We start from the raw sequence: 27,201 nt of genomic DNA, 5'->3' as shown, positions 1-27,201 counted from the left end.
AGCTCTATGAATACTAGAACTACCTTAAATATACTTAATGTAAGGACAGAAAAAAAAATCACCTTATTAAGAGATAAGAGAAATGCAGGAATCAGTTATTCTTTCACTCTTAAAACTGGTCTTGATTTTTCTGGTTCTTTTTCTGTAATATACTCTTTTGGATGTCCTGGCTAGGATGGCACAGCTTTCTGCTCTGCTTAAGAAGATTCAGCTTCAGAAATTATATGTTATTAAGGCTTCCAAGAGCATCTCATCCACATCTCAGGAAACCAAATAAGGCCAGTGTCTGGAACAGGGTTGCCAGTGAGCCTGATTGTTACTTATTACCTTTTATGAGAATTTTCTCATAATTATCATTCTCTCTATGCTAAGGAAAAATGAACACACATCCAAGTAATTCCAGAATGGTTGTTCCAAAATGTCGTTTCTGATTAGAGAAAGCAAATATCAGAAACTCATCCATTACCTATAATTCCAATGCTAGAATTTAATTCAATATAGCTGTAAACTAGCTTGTATTTGGTCCTCAGGGAAAGATAACATGAAATTGGTTTTTCTAAGTTTCTAGGTTTGCTTAGAGACTAATGAAGTACATCTTGCCAATATAAACCAGATCCCAAAAAGGCCAATTAACATACATCGAAGCCTTGTTTCAAGGACAGATTTGACAATTTTTAAGCTTTTATTCTATTACGAGCAGATGATTATCTGTTTAACTTGAAAATTAAAAACTAATGAGGGAAAATTATTCTGTTTTTAAAACATGCATTCTGCAAAAAACTAAAGGGTAGCAAGTATAAACTACTACAAGTTAAAGCTGAAAAGACTATGCTGATGCCAAGTAACGAAGAGTAATGGCTGGGCTTGACTTTATGCCCTTGGCATAAAGCACAATTTTAACTGCACAAATATACTTCATTGAAAGAATCTTGTCTCAGAAACACATATAAAAATACACCAAAAACTGAGCTTATGTGATCAACAATATCTTTGTATACATTCTGATTGTTATTTTCAGAGACATACGTTTTTAATATGGTTTCAAAAAATGACACAATGTTTAAAGAACATGCAAAATGAAGATAAGATACAGGTTTAATACAGGATTCGGTTACTTTAAGAAAGTGTGTCTGGCCTGCCACTTCACAGCCCAAAGAAGTTTACCTTTATAAGTCACCTTTACGCATTAATTTATAAATCCAATTCATTCCTGTGTTTTCATTCCTTCTCTTTATGTATGACTATCAAGTTTTAACTAATGAAATACATCTATGGAAACACCTGAAAAATTGCACTTCTTACACACCAAAAGCCGAGAAAAAGCACAATGGAATCCAATTAAGGTAATGAAAAACATTACACTGCTCACTTTCTGAAAAGCGCAAATCTCTAAAGTTAACACAGCTGTCTAGATAGAATACATTTTATTTTTTTTAATTGTATTTAAAATTCTATTACAATTGTTTAACTTCTAATTTTGACCCACACAAGACCAGTCTCATTCTCTGTAATGGTTAAATGCCCACCTATCATTTTATATAGAGACTTATCTATTCAGAATTCACTATAACATACTATTTGAACAAGTAACAATCATATAATGTTAAAATAGTTGCCCATACCTATTGTATCAGCTTTACTAAATCTTCGCGTGACAACATTGTTCATATTTCCATTTTCACAAAGCTTTAATTCTGTTAGATATACTTCTACTTTGCAGTGCTTTACAAACATACCCTGTTCAACAACCTGAAAAACAGATTAACATGAAGTATCAGTCCAAACATATTTTTATATACACACTTCAAAACATTGGAGACCTCTTAAAAAAACTAAGCTCAGGGAAAGCAAGACACTTAATAAATGTCAAAAACTAGAACTGAAACTCTACTATAACTTTTTAGAAATACAGTAAACTGAAAAGTAAAAGTTTTCTCACAGCCATTGTGTCTTATCTGTGCATAACACCATGACTTTCAAAGTCTTAAGTACAGTGGAAATCACAAATATGCATACTTAATCTAAAGGTAAGATACTTAATCGAAAGATAAACACCAAAAGTTATTTTTTATTTCAGAACAAATTCATTGTATGCTGTTTCCTCAAAACATGAAGAACTAGTTTTCACACTTAATGAATACTTATCTTAACCAATACACATTACTAAATTCTGGATATCGCATAGCTGATTTTTAAACAAATCTTGTATTTAGACAATACCTACAAATATCAGCTATGTTCTGATAATGAATACACTCATTTGAAATTTCAGCTACTCATTACAGTTGTTTGTAATTGTTCACTTCTGTAACTCCTATTACAAACTAGTAAAGTATACAGGAATTCCTTTTTTATAAAAGTAAAATGTAGAAAAAAATATTCAGGGTCACCTCTTAAATGTTTTTCCTTTTGATCTTCCAAAGTGTAACTGCAGTACTTAGTCATGTAGACTGTTCCCAAAATAACCATCACCCTGATATGTGATACATCTGACAAATATGGTTAAAAAAAAGCCACCAGCTAATAGCTAGTAGAGATCTGCTATCTGCTGTACAAATATAACTTGTAATATAACTTGTATGTATGTGCTATAGGAACAAAAAAATAGTGAACAATTCCACTGTTGTTCAGTTGTTTGCCTTAACTATCATGGCTGACAGTCATTACATTTAAATAAAAATGTATCTTAAATTGAGCAGCTTACGTTTTCAGCTACTAGAGTAACAACAAAATAGTTGCAGTAAACAAAACTGAATATGACAGACATTTCTTAGAATAAGACTTACAACATAGTAGATGCATTACCATATATAAATTCATGTTATTTGACATGACTAAATGTCAAATAACACATTCAATAAACACCTTCCTCATGCCCCCAACTCCTACCCCAAAAAGTAGGGGTAATAAAGGGGATAAAAGTATCAAAGCACCATGCCACCACTATGAAAAAAACATTAAGACAGATAGGAAAAAGAATTGTGAACAAATGTGAAAACCATCGAAAAAAAAAAAACAAACCTCACTTACTTGAACTGGAATATGTATCTCAGATGACAACTACTGCTCATACTGGCAGCACATAATGAATCTATGACAATCTACCTGGCCACTCATTACACTGCATGTATTTTTCCAGTCACTTCCTTGCAAGTACAAAGCAAGATACTTTCATTACTTTCTCTCTCCTTCCATTTCCCTCTAAAATTTTAAAATTGCTGAACATTTACAATGATGATGTAAAAGCATTCAGTTTGCTGAAACTCATCTTCGGGAAGAAGAGTACCAAGTTGATAATACATATATATCTTTAAAGTAGAGCCATTCAGATGGATTTCAGCTCTTACAGAACTAAAGAAAAATGGAGACATTCCAGGCACGTTTCTGCAAAAAAGAATGTCCCTTAATGTACTAAAGAAAATGTTAAAACAAACTTTCCTTGCTGACCAAATGGTCTTGAAGAGAAAAATCATTCTATAGCTAAATCTGGCAATTGTTTGAAAGGAACACATTTGAATTAAGCGGCCAGCATGCATGTATTTTGATCATATTCATGTCAAAGAGTGAAAAAAATTGTATTACATCAAAAAGCATATCAAACTATAATAGATTCTTTCAGCAACTTTTAAAGAATTGAAATAAAGATCTCTGTAATTTAAAGAATATGCCCTAAAGATCAATTTAAAATACATTTGGGTACGTTTGCCATTTCTAAAATGTAGTAATTCACTCCAGTGATGATGCAACTATAATCACTATTCTGAAAATACTGAGAAATAATCCAAACAGAAATGATTATCTCATCAATAAACTGGTAAAACATTATATTACTGTAACAATAAGGATGACAGGTTCTACAGCAAACAGTCAAATATGTTAATTTTTGACAGTCTCATACTGATATAGGGTCACAGTATCCACTGTACCATGGACTAGTTATATTCAGATAACTTTTTGTTTTGTTTTTTGCTTAAACAAAAAACTACCATAGCAAGTTGCCGAACACAGAAGATTCTGCTCATCAGGAGAGGAACAACTAATTACTCTGCCAGTGTTAACACTATTAGAACTAGACTTTTCACTAATATAGCCAATACAGTTTTAGGGTTTTATATTTAATTACAAAATCATTTGCATTAAGACTTACAAGCTTCTAAAGCAAGATTTTCTTGAAAAATCTTGAAAAATTAGCGGGCTTATTTCCAGAAAAAAGCATTACATTCTTTGCATCCTTGTTTCTCAGTTTTCAAAATTTGAGTCTCTAAAATATGAATAAAAATTAGGTATGTATAAGCAACTAAAGCAGGATTTGTCTATATAGTCATCACAGGCTAGGGCTTAAAACCTTCTAGTAAATACAACTCCTAATGGATTCCTGTGGAATTCCTGCGGAATTCCTGCATATTTGCAGGACTACATTTGAATCACATTCATCCCAGTGGGTAACTTAAGAGTACCTTGCGAGCTATTGGCTCTTGACCTTCCATCAGCGTGTACCAGCTAACTAGCCTATTCCAGCCTTCAGTTGGCAAAAGGATGTAGTCCAGCTCATCAATGAGATGTTCCTTGAGAGACTGAGAATCACCATCTGTAAGAGAAAGGTATTTTCACTTCAGTACTTAATTCTGCTAAGCTTTTAAAGAGACGTTATTTTTTCATATAAATAGCAAACTATTTTCTGAGTCACAGTTATGTTATGGCGTTCAAAGCAAAACTTCTGAAACTATTCCGGCATGCTATCCAGTACACGTATATCATACCTATTACAGGTAGTATTCCTGCTCTCATGAACGCAGACGAAAACAACATGCAATCACGAGCACCTATTTTGTTATTGCACACAGCTTTCAGAGAATCCAATCCATTTCCCCACCTTTGCACGTATTTCCACATAACCACGGACACTTCCATTTCACGTTACTGCCACATCCTTGACTGAATAGGAAAGAATGGGAAGCTACAGTAGATTGAGGCAAAGTTCAAAGTAATTCACTCCATGACAAACTGGTAAAATAGCATGGTACAATCCTCCTATTTAAAGGATCCTACGTGCTTTGGAAACACAGTCCCTACCAAATTCTTCACAGGGACAGTGAGGCAGCACTTGAACGACATACAGCTTGGCAACCTCTTACATAAGTAGCATGCTTTTAGCTTTGGTTCGATGCTTATTACAGTAGTAAGAGAGCAGCTATTCTATATGTGCAAGAAGTGATTCTAGATCTGCACCACTGCAAGCCTCAGACAATCAAGGCAGCTGTCTGTCGATTTGGAAGTATACAGCTACAGGGCAGCAAACATCCCTCTACACAGAGTGAGATCAAACAGGGAGACCCACACATTTATCTCCAAAGAACGAAGCAGGATTACAAGTTTAATTAAGTATGAAAACATGTATGAAGAACAGACTGTAGTAAGTAGACAGTCTATTTTCATTGTCCTGCAGGAATGAATTGTAGAAAGTACACAATTAAAACTGAGTGTAAAAGTAAGGGTAAATAACCTCAAATTGCTTCAAATATTGGCTCTCCTCTTGGAAATATTTTTGTAAATAATATTTCTAAACAAAATGAATATGGTTACCTACATTCTTCTGTAAGGACAAAAATAAGATCTGAATATTATATGCACATGAAAAGCACTAATGACTTCTCGTGTCCCCTCTGCACAGATTTAACAAACAACATAAGGCATCCTCAATTAAAAAAAAAAAGTCTGAGCATCAAAAACCATCACATTTTAAAAAAGTAATCATCCTTTAATAATAACTATCTTTTTTTGTGTGCATAAGAATTTAATAAAACTAGTTTTAACAATAACTTTTCTACAGGAGGTCAACACTATTGAGGACATTTAATTAATCAATTAATTAATGCGTGTTCACTTTCTTGTGGGAGGAGTGAACAAGATTCCAGCTTACCAAGACTCTAGGAATCTCCCTACTCCACTGCATATGCTACAGCTTCAGTTAGCTTAAAGGGTTTGTGGCTTTATGGGAAAATGAGGGAAACAGGAACACTTTTTGCTTTAGTCACTAGAATGGTGAGAACACGGGAAAAAGCACTCTTCTACTTCTGTTAGTTTACCACTGGTGCTGACTCTTTCCTTCTCTCTCCAGCCAAGTACTTTGCCATGTGAGCAAAACATGGTAGATGTTGATAACACGTAAACTATCCAGATTAAAGACAACTTGGTGAGCAGTCAGAGGGTGCAAATGGTTTGCATGCATTTTTCTCCAATAAAAATCATAAATTACTTAGTAGGAAGAGCTAAACAAAGGAAACCCAACAACACATTCCCTAAATACAACCAGGCAGCTATTAATATTATGAAGTTATTTCAGAAGAGGGGATAATGAAGTTCAGAAATGGCCAAAGTATTTGTTGCAATTTTAGCAAGAAAAATCACAGGCTTCAACATACTCTCTTAGCTTAACTACCTCGCTCCTAACTACTTTAAAACTCTTCAGGATTTTTACTTCTCAAAACCAATGTATGATTTCAGCTGCTTTTTCTTAAATTTTTCCGTAACTTTGAGTAGCAATAGCAAAGATGGAAACACTGCTACAGACAAGTTGTCAGATACTGTTTAATTTGTTGAAGTATGGGTAAGAAGCGATTCTAGATTTGCTTACACAAAGATAGACTTTTATATTGTGATGTCAATAAATCTGATATTTACTTCCTATCTGGCTGAATTACAGAAATCATTATGGCTGCTGCACCCTTCCCCTCATTTGTCCAAGAGCTCTGTAAGACTCAGGAGGTCAGTCAGAGAAGAGACAGTAAATGTTAGGGATATCAACAGGAGCCCAACAGAGGGCAAAGAAAGAAAACCTCAGATTGTGGATTCCACTTTGGGAGCTATAATACATACACTGTTGAAGCAAAAAGTAAAACGGAATTTCACATGAACATCTCAGTGAATACACAGGAAAATCAAAACGCAATTCTTTATGGAAATAAATATAATTAATGTGACCTAATAAATGAGATGTCAACCAATGTGCCTGTTGAAAAAAAGACTTTCTTCTTTCCTCCAGTCTATTTCAAACTATCTGCAAAAGTAACAACTTTCAAGAGCTTCAAATTTTGATTCAAAACTGTCTTCATTGATTAGGAATATCTACATTCAGGAACTGTATCCAAGAAACATTTGCTGAAACAATTCATGGCTTACACTATCAATTCTTACTTGGCCCACTCAATGCTATGCTTCTGGTGGTTGGTAGTACCATAAGACCATTTCACTGTAACTGGGAGTAGATTGCGGAGAGAAATCTATAAACATATATTTAGATCTGAATATCTCTTTAAAAAGTTAATAGTGCATTTCTGTACTGACCTGATATTGCTATAAGAGTTTATAAGTAGAAGATAACATTTGGATTCCATTCCATCTTTCTGAAGCCTCCAGCATTTTCCTATTATAATTTTTTTCAGATTCTTATTTCCTCAAAGAATCCCTCCGACACTGACAATTCAGTCATGGAACAGTTTTCTAATTATAAACAATCAACTATTCTAGATAACTACTTCCTTTTTGCTTGCTTTGCTCATCTAACGTTGACTATATAATTCTGCTTTTGAAGACGGTGTACTTTCATCATATCTGAGTATGCTGGGATTAACTGAACTCTCTACCTGTTAATTTACATTGCTGTCTCTTCATCTACATGTTCTGGAAATAAGGGAACAGCATTTAAGTAATATGAGCACAACATACTACATCAATTTTCTGAAATTATTTTCTTGAATTTAGTAATAGTTTTCCTTATCACTGCATTGTACTGAAGAATACCCGAGAAAGCAAGCCCATTTTAGATGAGTAAATCAGGTTGGAAGAGAATACTATGACAACAACCAGTGTATACAACATACAGCTTTATTAAGTGTCAAAGACAGGATTAAAAAACATAAGCATTTTCAGGTTCTATTTATACTACACTGAAAACCTAGTACAGAGTATTGCTGCTCTGCTGCAGGCGAAGCACAGCTCCTACTTGGTAAGTGTTAATGCCCTTAATTTTAAAACTTCCTTCACACAGGAACAATAGCTGCCAGACAATAACTGGAAGTATGGTATCACTGCCAATGAAGAGCTGCATTTTTAGAACCATGCCTAAGCAAACAATGAAGTTCATAAACCCCAAGGTTGTGTTTATTTTGAAAAGGGTGTGTCAAAATGATACTAAGAAAAGTCTGTCAGGAGTTTTTAGCAAAATGGCTAATATAACTTTAGACTTGGATGGCTAACCCCAACACAGACTTCACGTTCAAAGTAACTTTAAGCATAATCTGAACACAGATTAAGTTATCAATAATCCAGCACAGTGCCTTGCACATCTAGAAGTCACTTTTTTTTTTTTCCAAAGTGGTTAGACACGGAAGAAAGAATAAGCTGTTGCTGCCTCACTGAGGATAAAAAAGGATGTTGCTACATCTGATTTCACTGACAAGTGTCACCTGAACATGCCTGCCTCACTACCAGATTTACTACAAGAATGTACAAAGGAACTACATCCTCACACTTCAGAAAAAAAGTCACTCACCTGGAGCAAAAAGACCTTCAAGTTTGTGAGTGAAGAGAGCATATGACAATACAGCACCTTCTTCAAAGGCACTGATACTAGTCACTGTCAGACATGCACTCACTCACAGCGACAACTAGTGCAACATGGTATGACAAATCCCATGAAAAAGGCAATCGTCTTTAACATAACTTGTGAAATAATGAGATATGAATTAGAGCTGAGAAGTTTTGAATTAAGAAAGTCATAGGTCATCATAAACCCCATCAAGTTGTAAAAATTGGCATTACTACACATAAGTTATGTAGTACTATTATATTTTCTGTAACTACAAAGATGAAGACCAGTTAGCTATTAGATTTTGTATCCACTAGGTTTTACATATTAAATAATTATAGCTTTAATGCTATTTCAATACTAGACACCGAATATAAAATTTGACCTGAGGACTAATTTTTTAAGATATTTGGGAGATAATTCTGAGACCTACGTCCACAAATCTGACGGTTCAGCAAGAGTCAGCCAGAACTGTGCGATTAGAACAGTGACAGAGTTTAACCATACTTAGAAGACCAAAAAGCATCAGGAAACTACCCTCAGTCATTTCTGACTGCTTTATATTATCACTAAATTATATAACACCTTTTCCTTTAATGTTCCAGAATCAAAGTAAGGGTTTGGGGCTCGTTTACAAAAATAAATTTTATACTTCAACTTAAAATGTTATCTTAAACCAACCATTTTAGTTCAGCTAAAAAAATCTTGGTTAACTCGGGCTAGCTGTTTGTCTACTCAACTAAATTTCATCTCCCAAGGTATTCCAAGCCATCATGACAAACTAGTAATTTTTATATTATTAAATATTTGTTACCATTGTAAAGGAGTTCCAATAATTTTATTTATAAAGTTTTATTTCATTAGGGAAAGCTATTCTAGTTCTCTTGTTACTGTCTGAAAAAAACAACAACAAAGGTTCACCTTCATAAATGCTGAGATTAATTTACACTATTGACTACAAAAAATGAACAATCTGTGACAAGTTTACACTAAGCATTAGTATTGGCTTACTACACAGACAGAATCAGTTACCTTTGAGAAGTCCAGAATTATCAATAGGACCAGGGTACACGTTCTGATCTCCCATCTGGTATTTGTCCCAGCTGTCAAAACCAACATATTTTTTCCACTGTTTGAACCAGCGACTATCCACTAGATACCTGAAATGGAAGAAGACAGGTAAGCTCATTATTGGCAAAATCTAAAACAAAGTTACATTATTTTAACATAATTAAGAAGTTACGCATAACAATATAATTTTATTTTAGAGGTAGCATTTGAGTGGCATCTCAAGTGGATATTTCTACCACAGCTGCTAGACCGTTACACCTTTCATTTATAGTCACTTCAGGTATTAAAAAAAGAAGTTAAAATTCAAAGATGAGTGTGATCTGTATGCTACTACTCCCCATGTGACCAAATCATTCCTATTAATGCACCTGTATATATCAGCCTCTGAAAATGAAGAATGTTTTTGTGCCTGGCCTGCTAAACATTATCAGCATCTTCTACCAAAAAAGACTTGTAAATTGTGAGGAATTAAAGATCCCACTAATCACAGTGGGCAAATACAATTTTGCAAGACCACCAATACAGCATACGAGATGTTGAAAAATAGCAAGTTTCAAAAACATTTTCCTTTTTAGCACAAAACATCATCAGTTTTAATTCCCGTTCTCAATTTGTGAATTCAAGAGATTCAAGTTATTATACCTTTAAAATTAGACAGTCCTTTAACAAATGAGAGGCAACTTTCAGTAAAATATTTTTTCTGCTGTAGTTTTATTTATAACATTCATATGCAAGCCCCAAAACTTTGGAACTCTGACGTCCTGTCAAGAACCTGAGAGTCTAGGTGTCTTCTTCTCTGAGTCAGCATCAACACATACAGTAAACGTTCTGCTTTTGAGGCAGTACTAGATGTTCCTGCTACACACAACTAACAACTTCACACTTCCATATAAAGGAATCTCTCTAAACCCAGCTTCACAGTATTTCTACCCAGGTTAAACTATTGCTAGCTTGGCTTTTACTGAGTCCAGTGATATCTAACATTTTATATTTCTTTTTAGTATAGAATTTCGTTAAGATACCAAAGTTCTTTGGTGATCCCATTTGTTTTTCCCTAAAGACTCCACTTTCATTCTTTCTTTTTCCTAAAAGCATCCATCTCATCTCTTTTGTGTACCAACCCTTTTGCTACTAACCTATTACATGCCAGAATACAATTATCAGGATGAACGACTGCATCAAACTAGAGAGCATAGGTAAATCTTCATTCTTTTCTCCGGTGTTTGACTACTGAGCTCCTATTTGCAGCACACCAATAACATCCTACTGAACCTTTAAGACATCTCAAAACGCTTCCTGGTGATTCAAATTCCAGTCTGCTAACGCATACAGCTTTAGTAAGCATTCACCCTGTCAGAGTTACTCACAAGTACCATGGAAGAACCCAGAACAAAACCCGTAACACTCCCAGTTCTTGTAACTGAAGAAATTGTTTACAAACGAAAACATTGCTTGGATACGCACTTTTCTGAACAGGTTTTAAAAAACACATTAACAGAACCGTAAATCTGTAGTTACAATTACAAGAATTAGCAAACCAAAGATACGTAAGTCTTGACTTATTTCTTCTTTTCAGGTTCAGTTTTTCTCTGTTACACCCACAGATCAAGCCTGGAGACAGCCTCAAGAAGGACTGATAGCAAATTTCTGCTAAAGGACTGATCTCTCCTGAGTAGTACTTCGAAGCAGAAGGCTTAGTAGTCAAGTCCTCAGGTTCTCTTCTCAATTAAGTCCCAACTTTTCAGTTTCTGTAGAATGCACTCCTTAAGCACATGGATATATAGATAAAAGCCCTTTAGAAAGTATGAGGTAGGAGGCATTAGACACCTGTATGTGAGATCACCGCAGGCTTTTGGATGCTTACTTGCCCTATATTTCTTCAAAAACATCAAACACCAAGGTCTGAAAGGCAACTTTACAACATCTGTGACAACAACATCCTACTTTACACAGTAAATAGTCTTGATTCAAAATATGATTACATCAACACTAATAATAAGTCTGTGAACAAGCTACTCCTGGCATTAGGAATAATTACGAACCACAGCCTTAGTGTGTAACCACCATATGTACAACAACATAAATATCAGGGGCAAAGATGTGGCTCAACTGCCACAGATGCAGGTCTGCCAGTGCAACAACTCTGGTTAAGGACCAGCTCTCTGCCTCACCGCATCACTGCCAGCCCTACTCTGCTGCACGTACCTCAGCCACCTCGCAGCGGGTGGCTCAGGTCTACTCTACTACCACGACCTGCTACTACTGGTTAAAAGTTATCTCTACTACTAGTTGCTGTCTCTTCTGAAGTTGTTCAGTACATAACATTTGTTACAAGTAGAAGGGCAAAGTTTTCTTTCTGTAATCTTAAACACTTAGCAAAGTAGTCAGACAACGGCCTCAAATTGCTTTCTGAACCAGAACTTTAAAAAAAAAAATACAAAACCCAAGTTCGGTTTAAACAATATTACGGAAATGTATATGAAAAGTATTTTGCTGCAAAAATATCCTTTTCCACCCTTTCCAAACTCGGAAACTGGCAGCGACTTAACAGGCTGTTTTGGGCACACTGCATCACATCAGATGTGTCATGAACCAGCACGGCTGAAGCCCTATTCCAGAATGGTGGATACCTAACATTATGATTTTGCAATACTAAACCCTTCCAAATTAGCCTGCCCCAGCAGGCTGATCATCTTTGCAGCCCTCCTCTGGACTCATTCTAATAGGTCTGTGGCCTTCCTGTGCTGGGGGCCCCAGAGCTGAACACAGCACTCCAGGTGGGGTCTCACAAGAGCAGAGCAGAGGAGGAGAATCACCTCCCTCGCCCTGCTGGCCACACTTTTGACGCAGCAGGGCTGCATCTTTTGATAATCGGAGGGCTGGAGCACCTCTCCTGTGAAGAGGGACTGAGGGAGTTGAGGTTGTTCAGCCTGGAGAAGAGAAGGCTCCAGGGAGACCTCAGAGTGACCTTCCTGTGCCTACGGGGGTGCTACAGGGAAGCTGGGGAGGGACCCTTTGTCAGGGGGTGTAGTGATAGGACAAGGGGGAATGGCTTTAAACTAGAAGAGGGTAGGTTTAGATTAGATATTAGGAAGAAATTATTTTCTCCAAGGGTGGTGAGGCCCTGGCACAGGCTGCCCAAAGAAGCTGTGGATGCCCCATCCCTGGAGGTGCTCAAGGCCAGGCTGGATGGGGCTTTGGGCAACCTGGTCTGGTGGGAGGTGTCCCTGCCCGTGGCAGGGGGTTGTGACTGAGTGGTCTTTAAGGTCCCTTCCAACCCAAACCATTCTGTGATTCTCTGCACACAGAAAAACTCATTTTGTAACACAAGTATCCACATAAAGCCTTACTTTCTTATGCTAAAGCCTTTGCTGAACTCACCTTTTCAGGTTCCAATAGTACCATACCAGATTTAATGATCATTGCAGCAATACATATGTACCAAACCTTAAACTTGTGAAATTAAATGAGAGTCAGCTTCTACTATCAAAAATGACAAGCCTGTGAGAACAGGTATATAATGTGAAGTGAAGCATTATACAGAAGTGAAGCAGCATCACAACGGCTCCCCTGTATGCTTTAAAATATTTGGTATGTTTGTTACTAGAAGCTCTCAAGTATATTTTTACTACCTTAAAGTCCTCCTAAGCCATACTGGAGGAAAAAAATAAGCAAAATAGGTTTAAATTTTACAAAGATACTAAGTACCTCTGTTTCTAAAAATCAATAGATGCAGATATCTTCAGATTTGATTTGGTTCAATGAACACAAGAATGTTTTTGGAGATACAGACCCAAAAGAGAAAGCATTAGACTTTTAAAGTTTCTCCTCTAAACAATTCCCTACCAAATTCATGAGCAAAGTATTTATCTATTACCCACAAATGAGCAGGGAAGAGAGAATAGAGTGGACAGAAACCTGCATTAGGCAATTTAACTTACTTAATTTAAAAGATCACATGAATAAGAATTGGAAAATTCAGTGAAAACCAAATATAGTTCACTTGAAAATTACAAAAAGAAAATCAAATCTCTTGCAAACAAATTTTCGCTAAACAGTAACTAACCATCGCAATCAAATGAGTGTTACCTTCTGTTTTCTGGAACAGAAAAACACACACTAGACCCTACCATGGAAGCTTGAATTGGTACGATAAAGTTAAATGGAGTGACTTTATTATACAGAGTTCATATGTAATTGAATATAGAGTCTGATATTGAAGATAATTGTCCTGGCAGACCAGGGCAAAGGAAAAAGGCTGATAATTGAATCATCGGTATTTGTGTCTTTGTCTTTTTAAAGTACAAGTAGCAGCAGTTCTTCCCACATTTGCAAAAATCCAGTTTTTTCACTCTGCCTATACAACTCCCAATTCCTTTTACAACCGACTCTTAATATTTGAGTCATTTTTCTTTAATAAATGGAAAAAGGGATACTGAACTTGATTACTGTGATATGCCATCATCCTTTGCTTTATACACAGAAGTTTCAGTCTTGCGAGCATCCTAAAGGCCAACAGCACGCTCACCTTTCTCCTCCTCTGCTGTGGCCTCCCAGCACTGTTCCGTAACAGCCACAAAGGTGTGTTCATGAACGCTGCCACCCTCGGGCATCCATTCTCCCAACAAACCCGCCAGCCTTGTCCCCCACTCCACCCTATGGCCTCTACTTAATTCATCTAAATTTGAATGAAACTTTGAATCTTAAAAAAGGAAAGCTATAATTTTACTCAGAAGGGAAATTATCACACAGGCATTCATTAAAACAATGGACGTTGCCTCACAAACTACTGCTCCTGTAGAGCCATATTATTTTCCAAATGCTTTGCATTAAATGTCTGATCATACAAATAACAGAAGAAATTTATTTTTGGACATAACAGTGCAAGAAAGCTTGGGATCCATTGTTCTAGATTTCAAATGTTCATCGTTACCACCTCAACACTTCATCAACTGTTATTCTTCCACATTCAATTAATTAATTTTGCTACTGACCAAATTCTCCTCTGCAATGTCTCTATAAAGAGTTCTCCTTACTGAAGACTTCTAACATTTCTGCTTCCTAACACAAAAATGCAAAAACCTAGAACACCTCTTTTATAATCTCGGAACCTGTATTTACATGCTCAAATAATAGATTCATATTTCTAGCACAAAAAGATCAAAGGCCATCTATAAATCATCGATGTATATAAGTCTGATAAGAACTATAAGGCACAGTCAAGTTCTTTGCCTGTAAAGAAAACCTCTTAAGGACAACCAAATCTTAAAAAAAATCACTTGAAATAGGAGTTTGTCTGAACAAAATCTGTCCAGTAGCGCAATGTAGAAAAGCAAAATGAAAAATGGACTAATGCCAAAAATTTGAAAGCTACTCAAATTATTTTGTCTTTATCTTTCTTTTTTTCTTGCTTTAATTCACAATGAGTAGTACTTGGTTTAGCTGGTGTATTTTGGACGTACGGACAAGGACACAATGACTAATTAAATAAAGAAGTTAAACTGGTGCAAACCACTATTCTTAAAATTGAATTCTGTAGCTATTAAAAATAAGTTAATATCTATTAAGCATCAGTAAAACTGATTACTTGCAGACAAATAATTGGCTCCATCCTTTTTTTGCAAGATGCATTCTGAAGACTAATGAAAAGATCATGTAGAAAGAAGGGAAGATCATGTAATTTGCGTGCACTCAAGGGCAAAGCTTAATACTTCAGTTAATACAGCGTGTAATATGAAGCTGTATATATCTATACTTGAATAGTAATTTTTAAACAGCAAGATCAAAACACAGATCTAACAAAATGATCTTCCTGGTTAAGGGAGAAACAGTCCAATGCCACAGTCAGGACTGCTTACAGACCACATCAAAACCTAATAATCAAACTTGGATTGAAACTATTACAGATTTGATAAGGCTCTATATATGTCTTCATACAACCACAGAATGGTTTGGGTTGGAAGGCACCTTAAGGATCATCTAGTCCCAACCCCCCTGCCATGGGCAGGGACACATTCCTCTAGACTAGGTTGCCCAAAGCCCCATCCAGCCTGGCCGTCAACACTTCCAGGGATGGGGCAACCACAGCCTCTGGGCAACCTATGTCAGTGCCTCACCACCCTCATCGTAGAGATTTTTCTCCTAATATCTAAACGAAACCTACCCTCTTTTAGTTTGTAGCTATTCCCCCTTGTCCTGTCACTACACCCCCTGACAAAGAGTCCCTCCCCAGCTTTCCCGCAGGCCCAGCTTTCCTTTAGGCACAGAAAGGCTGCTCTAAGGTCTCCCTGGAGCCTTCTCTTCTCCAGCTTGAACAACTCCAACTCTCTCAGCCCGTCTTCATAGGAGCGCTGCTCCAGCCCCCTGATCCTTGAGGTCTTACCGGAGCCTACCCATGACAAGAAATCATAACTTAGAAAGTACTGCTTTATTCATTATCCCGATATTCAGCTCTTAACACCCTTTATGAACAAAGATGCGCAGGATATTTATATAAGAAGTCTGGTAATGAATTTAATTTCTATTTAGAGATAATACCCTTTCATCAGCTCAGGATCCACCAACATTGTTTATGCTTCTTAATTTAAACAAGTAAGGAGTTTATTCTCAGACAGATATTTTTAAGAGCGAACTCAGTAGACCAGCTTTACACAACTGTGAGATAACATCCGCATTACACAGAACAGAAGGTTTTAGTGAATTATGTAGCCAAGAAAGAGAAATTACAGAGATAGGGACAGATTTTGAAAAATGCTAACAAACACTGTAGCTGCGAGTTCTTACAGTGAATTACTGGCTATATGTATGTACATATATGTTTTGTATATGTTAGGCATATTAGCATTGGCTACTTTCACTTCAATGGCAATCTGATATGGCTAAGAGAAGTTGTTTTGATTTACTAGGGAACACAGTCCCAGTAGCTGTAATCTTGCACCTTCACAAGAACTTGTTCTCAAGCAACAGATGAAACAGGGAATTTTTTCCATTTTTCCATATATTTTCCTTTTTTTTTTTCCAATTTTTCCATTAGGAAAAATGGAAATTTGTGTTCAAATGCCATACAATTCCCTCATCTTTATGCAAGAAGGATTTAGCATGTTCAAGATTATGCTACAAAAGAAATGCAATTGTAACATGCTCAGCTTAGGGGATCAATCTCCTAAAGCACATTACTAAAATCCACACTTCTTAGCACTAAGGGAAAAAGGGAAAATCAGAAGTTTTAAGACTATAGATTTTGATCTTACAAACATACTCAGTGCAGCATTCTCAGCAAGATCAACAAGACTACTCACCTACACAAAACAAAGCAGGCAAACCTTACAACCTACTTTATCTTTTTGTTAGTGTTACAATACCCATGATATAATCGACCATCTGAAAACAAAGTATTTACCTATGACAGACCTTCAGCATTTCAAGAGGAAAAGACATACCTCAAGTAAACAGAACTATGTCTGCTAAAACCTAATTTCTTAAGTGAATTTCAGCACGTTTTAGGGGAAACATCAAAAACTTTCAGCATGCACTTGAGACTAGATATGCTTCACTGAATATGTACTGTCCCAGATACAAAAATAGCATACCATGCATTAGTAAAACGGAGATAGAAAATGTCTGCACATCAGGCTTGTTACGATGTTTCACTTGTATGTTTGTTACTATTACCTAATCCAAGGAAGGGTTCCAAACCAGTCCAATACTGCAGCAGCTTTCTGACCTCTGGAGCCGATGGAGAAAGCCACCCCAAGTCATCTCGGCAAAGTTCAAAACTATGGATTGTTTGTTTTTTAAAACCATTATTTAAGTTATGTTTGTTACTTGTCCCTGATGGAATCAAGACTTCACTCAAGCAGGAAACACATTTCGCTCTCAGACATCATCAGCCAAGCTAATGGCAGGCTAACGAACCCAGCTTCGGGAGTAAAAGGCACCCAGAGGACTTGTAGTCGAGACTGAAAGAGAAAATTGTCTTGGATTCCTAGATATGCTGTGCTGAGGGGCAAACCTTTAAAAACAACTTCACAACAAGGGGAGCTGATTAACTTTAAAGAAGTTAATGCTCAGCATTTATGAGTATAAATAAATCAGTCACCTCACATCACTTGGTTAGAACATAAAAAAACCCTACAACACACACGGAAATGGCCCCAGTTCAAGCGTGGCCCACTTCACTATTTCTGACTGGAGCTTCAGAGGGCTTCAAAAGATATGCCTGCTCCCATTTGTAAAATGTGGTTTGTCTGTCTGAAGGAGATTGTAATGTACAAGCGACAACTTATACTCCAGTCCACCGAGATGCCACTTTCCCGTTGAAAGGCAGCAAGTTTCAATACCGCATGGACTCAGCGTCATCACCACAAAAGGCAAAAAAGCTGAAATTCGCAATCTTGTACCATAACCCCCAGCAACATTCCCCTCTCGGCAGCTGATGACAAAAGGCCTTATCTGAACCCTTTGTCCTCACGTTGCATTTACTCGTCTTCGAGTCTTACTTCAGGCCAGTGTGAGCTTACTGATCACGCAAAGGGGTTGAAAAATATAATGAGGATGTCCCTTCATATCTGCTGACATTATAAAATGGACTATTTCCTCAAAAAGCAATGATAACTGTTAGTCATACCTAGCTCATCCCATACAGAAACTATTTTCCAATATTAACTTCCCCATTTGGTATAATTTTTCTGTAAGTAACTCTTTTATTTGAATGACTTCTTGACAAGTATTGACAATTACAAAGCGCAATATTTATTCCTCTTCCTCTTTTCCTATGCTTGGGTTGTTTTCAAGGCACACATTACTTACGACCTTAAACTATTTTAAATAATGTATATCTCAAAGTTGTATTAAAGCATGTGATCTTTTACTTCATTCTTATTGTTAGAAGCAAACAAGGTTTGTTTAGAAATAATGTAAACCAGCATTAAAAAGTGAAAGATGACTATTTCAAACTAACTTTAGCTGAAGACACTACACAGACTAAATCTATATTTAGGCTGAGTTTAGATCAGTTATTCTGACCTCATCTAGCTCCTACAGACAACAACACTCAGCAAACGGTTCACTGCAGGTGTTGTTATTCTTTGGGTCCCATTAAAGCGAGACAAGATGGTGAATATTTCCATCATTTACAAAGGACTGCTGATCCCTGTGCTGCAGGGCCATCAGTCTGGTTCCTGCTTGCGTTCTCTTATTCATTACTGGGCTTGCAGTTTCTTCACCATAACCTATGAATTATACGGTACATAATACTTTTAGTATGTTTTCCCAATATATGGATACCAGTAACAAATATTTTGGTCCTCTTAGGCCTACGTTCAAATATGAAAACATAATTATCAGTTGGTAGCCGTACATTACATTCAAATGTGTGTTCATATTAGGTCAATCAATTGAAATTATCAACAAGACTGCATCCTTATGAATGATCAAGTGTAGAGAATTTGAGCAGGCAAAACTGGGATGACTTTATAACAGCCTTCAAACTCTAACGAGAACAAAAAAAATAAAGCTATAACCAATAATAAAATTCCAAACAAATTTTTTAATAAATAAATAAATTTATATATAATTTAATTAATAATAACAATCAATAAAAATTAATAATAAATTTTCTAAAGCTTTAAAATTTTGCTGCTGCGTGACCACGTACGGGCATTGTTCACTTAACAGAATAAATTAATAGAACTAGCAGGAAAGCTGCTAATTGATTTCTAAAATTCTTTCATGGTCCTCTGGCTTTTCGTGTAATTTAACTTCACCTGTGGTTTACCACACATTTTGATGCAATAAACCTTAACCCAGCATCAGCATCATAGAAGTATGACTGGACTCATTTTTTACCTTAACACACAGGTTGATAGGAAAATGAACTGTATGATTATGATCTTGGTATGCACTATTTTTGTCAAAAGCATTCTGAATACATTACTCAGCTATATACTGAGACAATTAACATGAGGTAACATAACCTAAATTTATTTATACTACCCAGCAGGTCATTCTTTCACTTTCAAAATCAAAGCAGTTAACTTTAATGTGCTACTGAGATACTTTGGAGAAACACACTCATTTCCCCACTGTGTACTGCTAGAACATCAAATCTTCTGCACACAAGCAATCATAATTTTAACAGCAAAACTGTACAAATTGTCCAGAGATATAGCTAAGGATTTTTTTTTTTTAACCTTGTCACTGTGCATGAGTACAGATGAAGCAACAGTGAGGACAAAGTGGAACGGTGTTGCTGAAAGCAAATTAGGACTCCTGTTTAAAGGCACAGCATCCAATTTTTGTTCTTTCTTCCAACTATGAAAAGAAGAAAGATAATAAGGAGTTTGTACCTGTATTTCTACTTTGATTAGCCTAGACAAAATTGCTTGATGAGGTATACCCACGATTAACAAATGCCTTCAAAATTCAAATTTCTTTCAGAATTAACAAGTGCTTGAAAGTTCAAGAAGGCAATTATTCTACTTTATTACATAAAAATTAAACCATCTATTTATTCAAAAAGTAGGTAAATCCACAAGAAAAAATGGGTCAAAGAGAGAAAAAATAAATCACTTAAATCAGTTTTAAGAACTCTTAGTCCATATTTCACAACCCTCCTCTGAAATTAAATGTTTGTTGAATGAAATGCACCCACATATTTCCAAATCAACTTTCAAATACCTGCTACAGCCCCCCATGCTCAGCTCCCATAATGTGCTGCAGCAGCCTAAGCAGCACTTCACACATAACACCAAGAGCTGACCAAAACCCTGAGTAAGTCAAAACAAATGACTGCATTTGTGTGTTAAATTTTAAGTTACTTGTGAACACTACATTAAGAAGCACGTATTTTGAATACATATGCAAATTCTCCGTTAAAGTAAAGGTTTCTCCAAAAAGAAAAAAAAATTAACTCCTAAATCAACGTTTGACTTCTTGTTTTCAGGTAAAAGCCTAACACAAACATGCCTTTCTCATCCTGCCCAATCAATCAACACAAGAGATTTGCACCTACTTATTTCCATTGCAAGCATTCTCCCAGAAGAATTTTAAACAGAACACTTTGTACATCTCCGTAAGCTGGTGGTGAAATGGTGCACCACTCCACAGCCAGTGAAATAAATTAAACACAGAACTTCAGCCATAAGATCTTGAAGTCAAAAAATCAGCAACTCAAGCCCCATTTAAAAGAAAAAGAACCCAAATGTCAATTCTATCTTTGGAACAATAACAAGGGAGTTCCCTGTTTCTCATCATACTGGTTTCTCATTGTAATAGTTTAGGATGTTTTTCCAAATGTCACTGAGGTGCAAGTCCATTACACTTCACCGTGCTGTCAGTGATATCAAGTAAAATCTTCCATTACTGTTCAATCTAGAGTCTGTTAATGCACAGCACAATGATGGACGATCAAACATGGAAAACACTAGGAAGACAACGGTATAAAATGCTGTTAAAGCTAAGCACTTCAACAGCAAGGTTATCATCAGTGACGAGCACTGCAAGGTTTTCAAGTAGGGCTGTATGTTCCCACTCAAGACTCAAGTTTTCATTATAACCAGTATATAAATGTTTACAATTTTTTTAGGGGAAGCACTTTAAAGTTGTGTTCCCCCCTTCTGGAGGGGAAATCCTTTAAATATGAACTTCCTGAATCATTCATTGGAAAGCATTTTACCCCACTTAAAATTTTACCTATTCTCTTCAGTGACTATGACTTTTACAATGAGAAACAGACAATAAAATTCCTACAGTGCAAAAAATGAGAATATTTTCTTCACCTTCCAAAAAATATACTCCTTCAACAACAGTAGTACCTCTCTGGAATCACCAGAATTTCAGAAGTGATGTGTATCAGAGACACATCTGAAAGAACACAAAATATTATACTTCTATAGTTTTCGTAATTTGCTAGTCTTAAAAATCAAGAACAGGTTGAGCATTTGTCTCAGCATTAGGTAAGCTGAAGAACAGCACCAAAATTTATTGGCTATCACAGCTAGAAATCTTTATGTGCTAGCCTAAAAACCCTTATCCTAGAAGATGTCTTCTTCTTAAGAACTCTTATCCTAGAAGACATCTTCTTCTTAAAAACCCCTAGCTTAAAAGATGTCTTCTTCTTAAAAACCCTTATTCTAGAAGATGTCTTCTTCTTAGTAAGTATGTCAGCACAGCACTCAACGATCTGTTGAAATAGACAAAGGCTCTTAAGCTGTCTTCCGTTAGGCAAGGATTTCTCCTCCTCTATTAAAATTTGAGAATGTTGACCTCATTCCAAATGAACACCTTCTGTGACACATGGGCACCAGAACTGGGCAGCAAGAATGGTATCAGTAATATATTACTGTACATCTCTATACTGCTACTCAGTATTCCCTATTTAAGCAGCTAAGGATTGCATTTGTTCCCCTAGGCGCCAAATAAACTCATGGTAGTTATCTGCCCACTGTAACAGCCTAATTCTTTTCCAAGTTGCTGCTTTTAGGAATACAAATGTCATTTATATTCTCTTCTGTTAGATGAAAAAAGCACATTGGGGAAATTCTGTGAGAAAGAGAGAGAAAAGTTGGTGAAACTCACTGATAAGTCTATGCTGTTGGTCCTTATTAGTCACTGTTACCCATTACAAAGTGAACCATTTACTGGCATGTGATAGATATGTGAAGGAGAGATATGTGGTCTCAAGCCTAGACCACAGAGGGCCGATGCGCGTAAGAGGTAGCAAAGTAAAAAGTATGGAAGCATCTGTAATGTCTTACTTAAGTAACTGAGGCAACATTGCTGACTAAGAGAGCTTCAGCAGAACAGGAACTACAGGGAAAGCAGGGCTGAAAGTGGTCTTAAAGGCAAAGACAACAAGTTATACCTCAATACGAGGGAGAAAATTAGAGATAATCACACAAGAACTGACAGAGTCTTCAGCAACCCTTGGAGAAAACTGTTCCAAGATCAATATCTTTCAGTGTTGAAAACTGTATCTCAGTGACACTGTAAAAGCAGAAAAACTTGGCAAGGTTCTTAAGAGTAGCACTGCAGCTCTAAAGGCATTAAATGACAACATTAAGACCAGTTGGTCATGCAAAATATTCAATGGTTAAAAACTGATGAACGCCAACAGCTCTTAACTTTCTGAGAGTGGATATAGGAGGACACTGAGTTCACATTTGTCTGCAGTAGTAACAACCGATTTTTTTTTTGTCTTTCCGAATGAGAGGTTAAAATCTCCACAAACACTAAAAAAATTCTTCTCACTTCTCATCAGCAGAATTACACTGAGAAGTAATCATATGCAATCCTAAGACTGTGAAATACAAGATGAAATTGAGCATTTCTTCTCTTCTGAAACAGAACGACATGTCTTTGAACCACAGAACCTGAAGGACCTTTGGAAAATATTGCAATATATATAATGCAAGTTCTGAGGAAAGACAATGTGGTTTTAATGCTGAATTCACAAACAAAAGTAGTTATCACTTTTTAAAACAACTAATAAAATAAGGAGGTTCTTGCTTGGAAAAGCTTAAATTTGACGTTTAATTAATTTATCTATTTAGAAAAACAAGAAAAATGGAAAGATGGAAGAAACCTCAATCTCTCCTAGTTTAATCATTTAATTTATTAACTGCCCATAAAAGAACGCAAAAAAGACCACCTGGACAGACTAGCCCAGATTCCTGTCCCTGAAGACAGAACAGAAGATACTGATCTTGTCCATCCACTGAGGCAATATATTTTTATCCATACTACGCCCAAGGTATTTTTGAAAACATTCTATGAAGCCAATTTTACAGCTCATGGTCTGTTCAAATAGGGTATTTGAACATAATTGTATTCTATCAAACCAGCTTTTCACTATCTAACTTTAGAAACATTGCATTTAAACCAGTTTCGTTTCTTTCTCTCTACAGTAAATGTGAAGAACTGATGAAGAAGTTCATTGCCCTCTCTAGACGGTAACAGGCTTGCCTCCCCTTGCTCTATTCTTCATTTCCTTTTTTCTTAAGGGGAACCCCCAAAAGCTTTATACTTTTTACACAGCTACAGTTCTCTGAATTCTTGGGAGACTGTGTAAGCTGGTAATTTTAAAAGCACTGTATTTAAGTATACTGCTTGAAAGCTGAAACAGAACAAGCTGATACAGCATTGCTCACATTTTTCAGCAATATTTACTATTGAATGAATGAATGAAAATTGCAATTCTGAATCATGACTTACAGCACTTTAACTATTATGTTTCCTTACCAATGCCCCAAAAGAATAAAAAGCTACTACCAAAATATCTCTGAATAAAGCACTTGGACTAAACACACTCCTTAATTTGTGAAGTTAAATACATAGCTCTAACTATTAATCCTATGAATGTACCTGTATATGCATTCATGTTCCTAGACGTAATAGTTCATAAGTCAAAATTAATGGGACTTTGCCATAGCTTATTCAGCTCTGCAACACTGGATTAATATTAGTGTCACAATCACGTTGAAATATATTTATTTTCTGAGAATGTCTAGAAGCTTATTTCACTTAACTGATTTTTCCATTTAAAAATATTTAGCGTAATAAAAAAAAAATACGGTGCACTTATGGACAGAGCTGTGTTAGTCATTACACAAACCAGTCATAAAGTTAGTTTCACTTTGAATAATGCTAACTGTTCAAGATTTTTTTTTTAGTACTCAGGAAATACTCAACAAAACCATTAAAAAAATCTCTTAGAAGATCACATGCCTAAGCACTCTTGTACTACTGCCGGTCATTTTCAACACTACCGTTCGAATTGATTTCCTTTTTCTAGTTGCTTATACTTTTTCAGTTGAAGAGCAGCCTGCTCATATGCCAAAAAGTGAACATATACTCAGCAGTATTTGAATAATGCATCAGAATGTATGCTTCTGACACATGCTGCAGTATCAACACTGTTAAATATAGTCTTTTATAGAACTGGAACAGTGAGTGATGACAGCTGAAACGAGGTGGGTTAGCTCTACTTTTGCGTATTTGTACTTAATTTTCAGTAAGTTAATGTTTCAGCCTTTGTCTTTGGGTGACAGCTTCACGAGGAAAGAGATGAAGAGGTTGAGCGGTGGAAAAAGTGTCAGTTCCCTTTTTTTCGTTCCCTCAAAAAACCCTGACAAAACCCCCCAAAAAACACACAGCGTGCAACCTAGCCTCGAAGAACTACAACTAGAGAAGCTGGGTTACCAAGCGCACGCTGGAAGGCTGTGCTTATTTAACCTACATCTTTTCAGCCATGGGTTCTTATGTTGACAACCCGCACGGCCCACCAAGCAGCGCTTTCTGCTGGCCAGGAATCCTGTTTTGCTGCGGAACACACCATCAGGCCGGGCCTGCTCGCACCTTCGGGGGCTGCTTCTTGGGGAATTCACACATTCGCCGTCAAAGTTTAAACGCAAGGCATGAAATGACAGCCGCGGACGGGCTTCAGGACACCCCAGCGAGGCCAGAGCTGTAATTTCTGGTTAAAAAAAAAAAAAGCCCGAGCCGTTTCCCCCCTTCGGGGTAAAGAATGGCAGAAGCGCTGACGGGGGGCTGCCCTCCCCGGGCCTCGCAGCCCGCCCCGCGGCCTCCGGGCCCCGCAGAGCCCGGGGCCGCCCCCGGCCTCTCCCCCCCGCCGCCGCTGCCCCCCAGATCCGGGCTGAGGGAGCAGAACGGCGCTGCCGTGCCCGCCCCCCCGGCTCCCCGTGCCCCCCCGGCTCCGCCAACCGCCCGCAGGGGGGGGGGGGCCGAGGGGAAGGAGGGCGCTCCCCGCGCCGGCCGAGCGCCACCGGGGGCGGAGGGAGCCGCCCGCGTCGCCCAGCCAGCCCCGGGTGCCCGTCGCCTTCCTCCCTCACCAAGTGTCGCCCTTGCGGAGGGCGGTTTTGAGCAGCGCCGCCACGTCCGTGCGCTGGGTCTCCAGATCCGCCGCGCCTCCCTCCGCCATCTTCTCGCCCCGGCGGCAGCGACAGCGGCGGCGGCAGCGGCGGCGGCAGGGGCAGGAGCGGGCCGCGCTGCATGCTGGGACTGACGCCGCCGGGGAGCCGCCCTCGGCCCCCGCCCTGCCCACGGGCCGCGGGGAGGGGGCGCGGGGAGGCGCCGCGCCGCAAGGCCGCCTGGCGGCGGGGAGGTCTCGCCGCTGAGGGGCCGCGTCCTGCCTGAGGGATGGGCCGTGGTGGTGGCCCCGTGGCCCTGTGTCCCCTTGTCCCCGTGGCCCCGTGGCCCCATGTCCCCGTGGCCCCATGGCACTGCCAGAGCCCGGCATGACCCGCGCAGATCGTTGTCTGTGAGACCGACCACGCTTCAGAATGGGGCAGAAAGGGGAGATCGCCTTTCTGGAATAAAGGGCTGCTTGCGTTCCTTCAGTGTTTTCATTGAGGTGTATGCGTGGTGAGGTGCTGTGCCTTGCTGGTGAATGTGTTGTCCATAGGTTTAAGTGGTTTGGATTCCTGGTGTTGGGATAGCTGCATAACCCATGTCACTGTGTGAATGCTGTTGGGAATGTGGATGTGCTCGGTGACTTGCTTTAGCTTTCCCAGACCTTTACAAAACCACAACGTAATTTGTTGTGTTTGTTTCAGTCCTTCTTATCTGGGCCTGATGTCCATACAAACACTGCAACCTGACATCTGGCACCTCACCAAAACCCGAACGAGTCCCCGTGTTACATGGTGGTAACGAGGAGCGCTTTCTGTCTCTCTTCTCACTTGTGTATAGATTTCACCAAATTGTACAGAAATCTTGGGCTGGGGGTCAGGGGGCAATGCTGCTTACAAATGCTGCTACAATGCTGCTTACTGAAAAGTTCCCTTCTGCAGATCCAGCAGCGTATCCATAATGCACGCAGATGTATGCTGAGCCCCCTTCCTCCACCCAAGTCGTTACAGCATGCTGAATTGTATGACTAATGCTAGAAATGCATCATAGGCTGCCACTCGTATATTATAAGCTATTGGATGTTATTAGCTATTGGCTAATTAGCACGTATGAGCTAGTAGCATGTAGCTGTTATAAATAGCACTAAAGATTGCTCTTTAGATACACACATGGCAAAAAAAAAGAGTGGGAGTAAAGTTCCTTTACAGCCACGGTAGTCCAAAACTAAGTAAATATTTTGCCAGGATTACCAGTAAGGATGATGATGTTGAAGTAAAGGCAAAGTCAGGGCCTGTATCTGGAAAGAGAATATAGATATGGAAGTCATACCTCCCAAGAGGTTGGAGGGACTGATGGTGACATTCACAGCTTCTGTAAGAGCTGGAATATGAAATTCCAAGATGAAGGACAAGTAAATTAAAGATATCTGTCATGGAGACACCCATCTCCTCATCTTGGTGAACAAATAAAATGTTTTAAACACCAAAAGTTACCTGTATGCCAAACTTAAATTATTACAAAAAGATATTTTCTTGTCAATTTGGAAAAAATATTTCTTGATCCACCATGGTTGCTTTGCCAAAAGACTCACCTGGAGCCACCTATGCCTCTATGTTTTGGGTAGCATAAATGCAGTTACTTGTGTTCCTTATATCAGTCTATTCATGGTACAAAAA

The 27,201-nt window shown here is 37.9% G+C and overlaps 1 protein-coding gene across 4 annotated transcripts in view; it reads right to left on the bottom strand.

Annotated features, from left to right (window-relative positions):
* Positions 1 to 25,712, bottom strand: part of USP15 (ubiquitin specific peptidase 15) — an 81,758-nt gene extending 56,046 nt beyond the window's left edge. For 2 of the 4 annotated variants that reach the window (XM_040552151.1, XM_040552161.1), the window contains exons 1-4: positions 25,507 to 25,678; positions 9,620 to 9,747; positions 4,458 to 4,588; positions 1,623 to 1,749 (exon numbers count right to left, since the gene is read on the bottom strand). In XM_040552151.1, the coding sequence (XP_040408085.1) occupies positions 1,623 to 1,749; positions 4,458 to 4,588; positions 9,620 to 9,747; positions 25,507 to 25,595 (475 nt within the window). In that variant the 5' untranslated portion in view covers positions 25,596 to 25,678. Of the gene's footprint in view, positions 1 to 1,622; positions 1,750 to 4,457; positions 4,589 to 9,619; positions 9,748 to 25,506 lie in introns of all 4 variants that reach the window. The other 2 variants (XM_040552134.1, XM_040552142.1) reach the window with 2 other exon arrangements.
* Positions 25,713 to 27,201: the final 1,489 nt, after the last annotated feature.

The sequence above is a fragment of the Cygnus olor genome, chromosome 1 (assembly GCF_009769625.2).
Source record: "Cygnus olor isolate bCygOlo1 chromosome 1, bCygOlo1.pri.v2, whole genome shotgun sequence".
In the NCBI taxonomy this organism is placed as follows: Eukaryota; Metazoa; Chordata; class Aves; order Anseriformes; family Anatidae; genus Cygnus; species Cygnus olor.
Note: the sequence above shows the minus strand (reverse complement) of the source record. Positions and strands in the feature narration are given on the sequence as shown.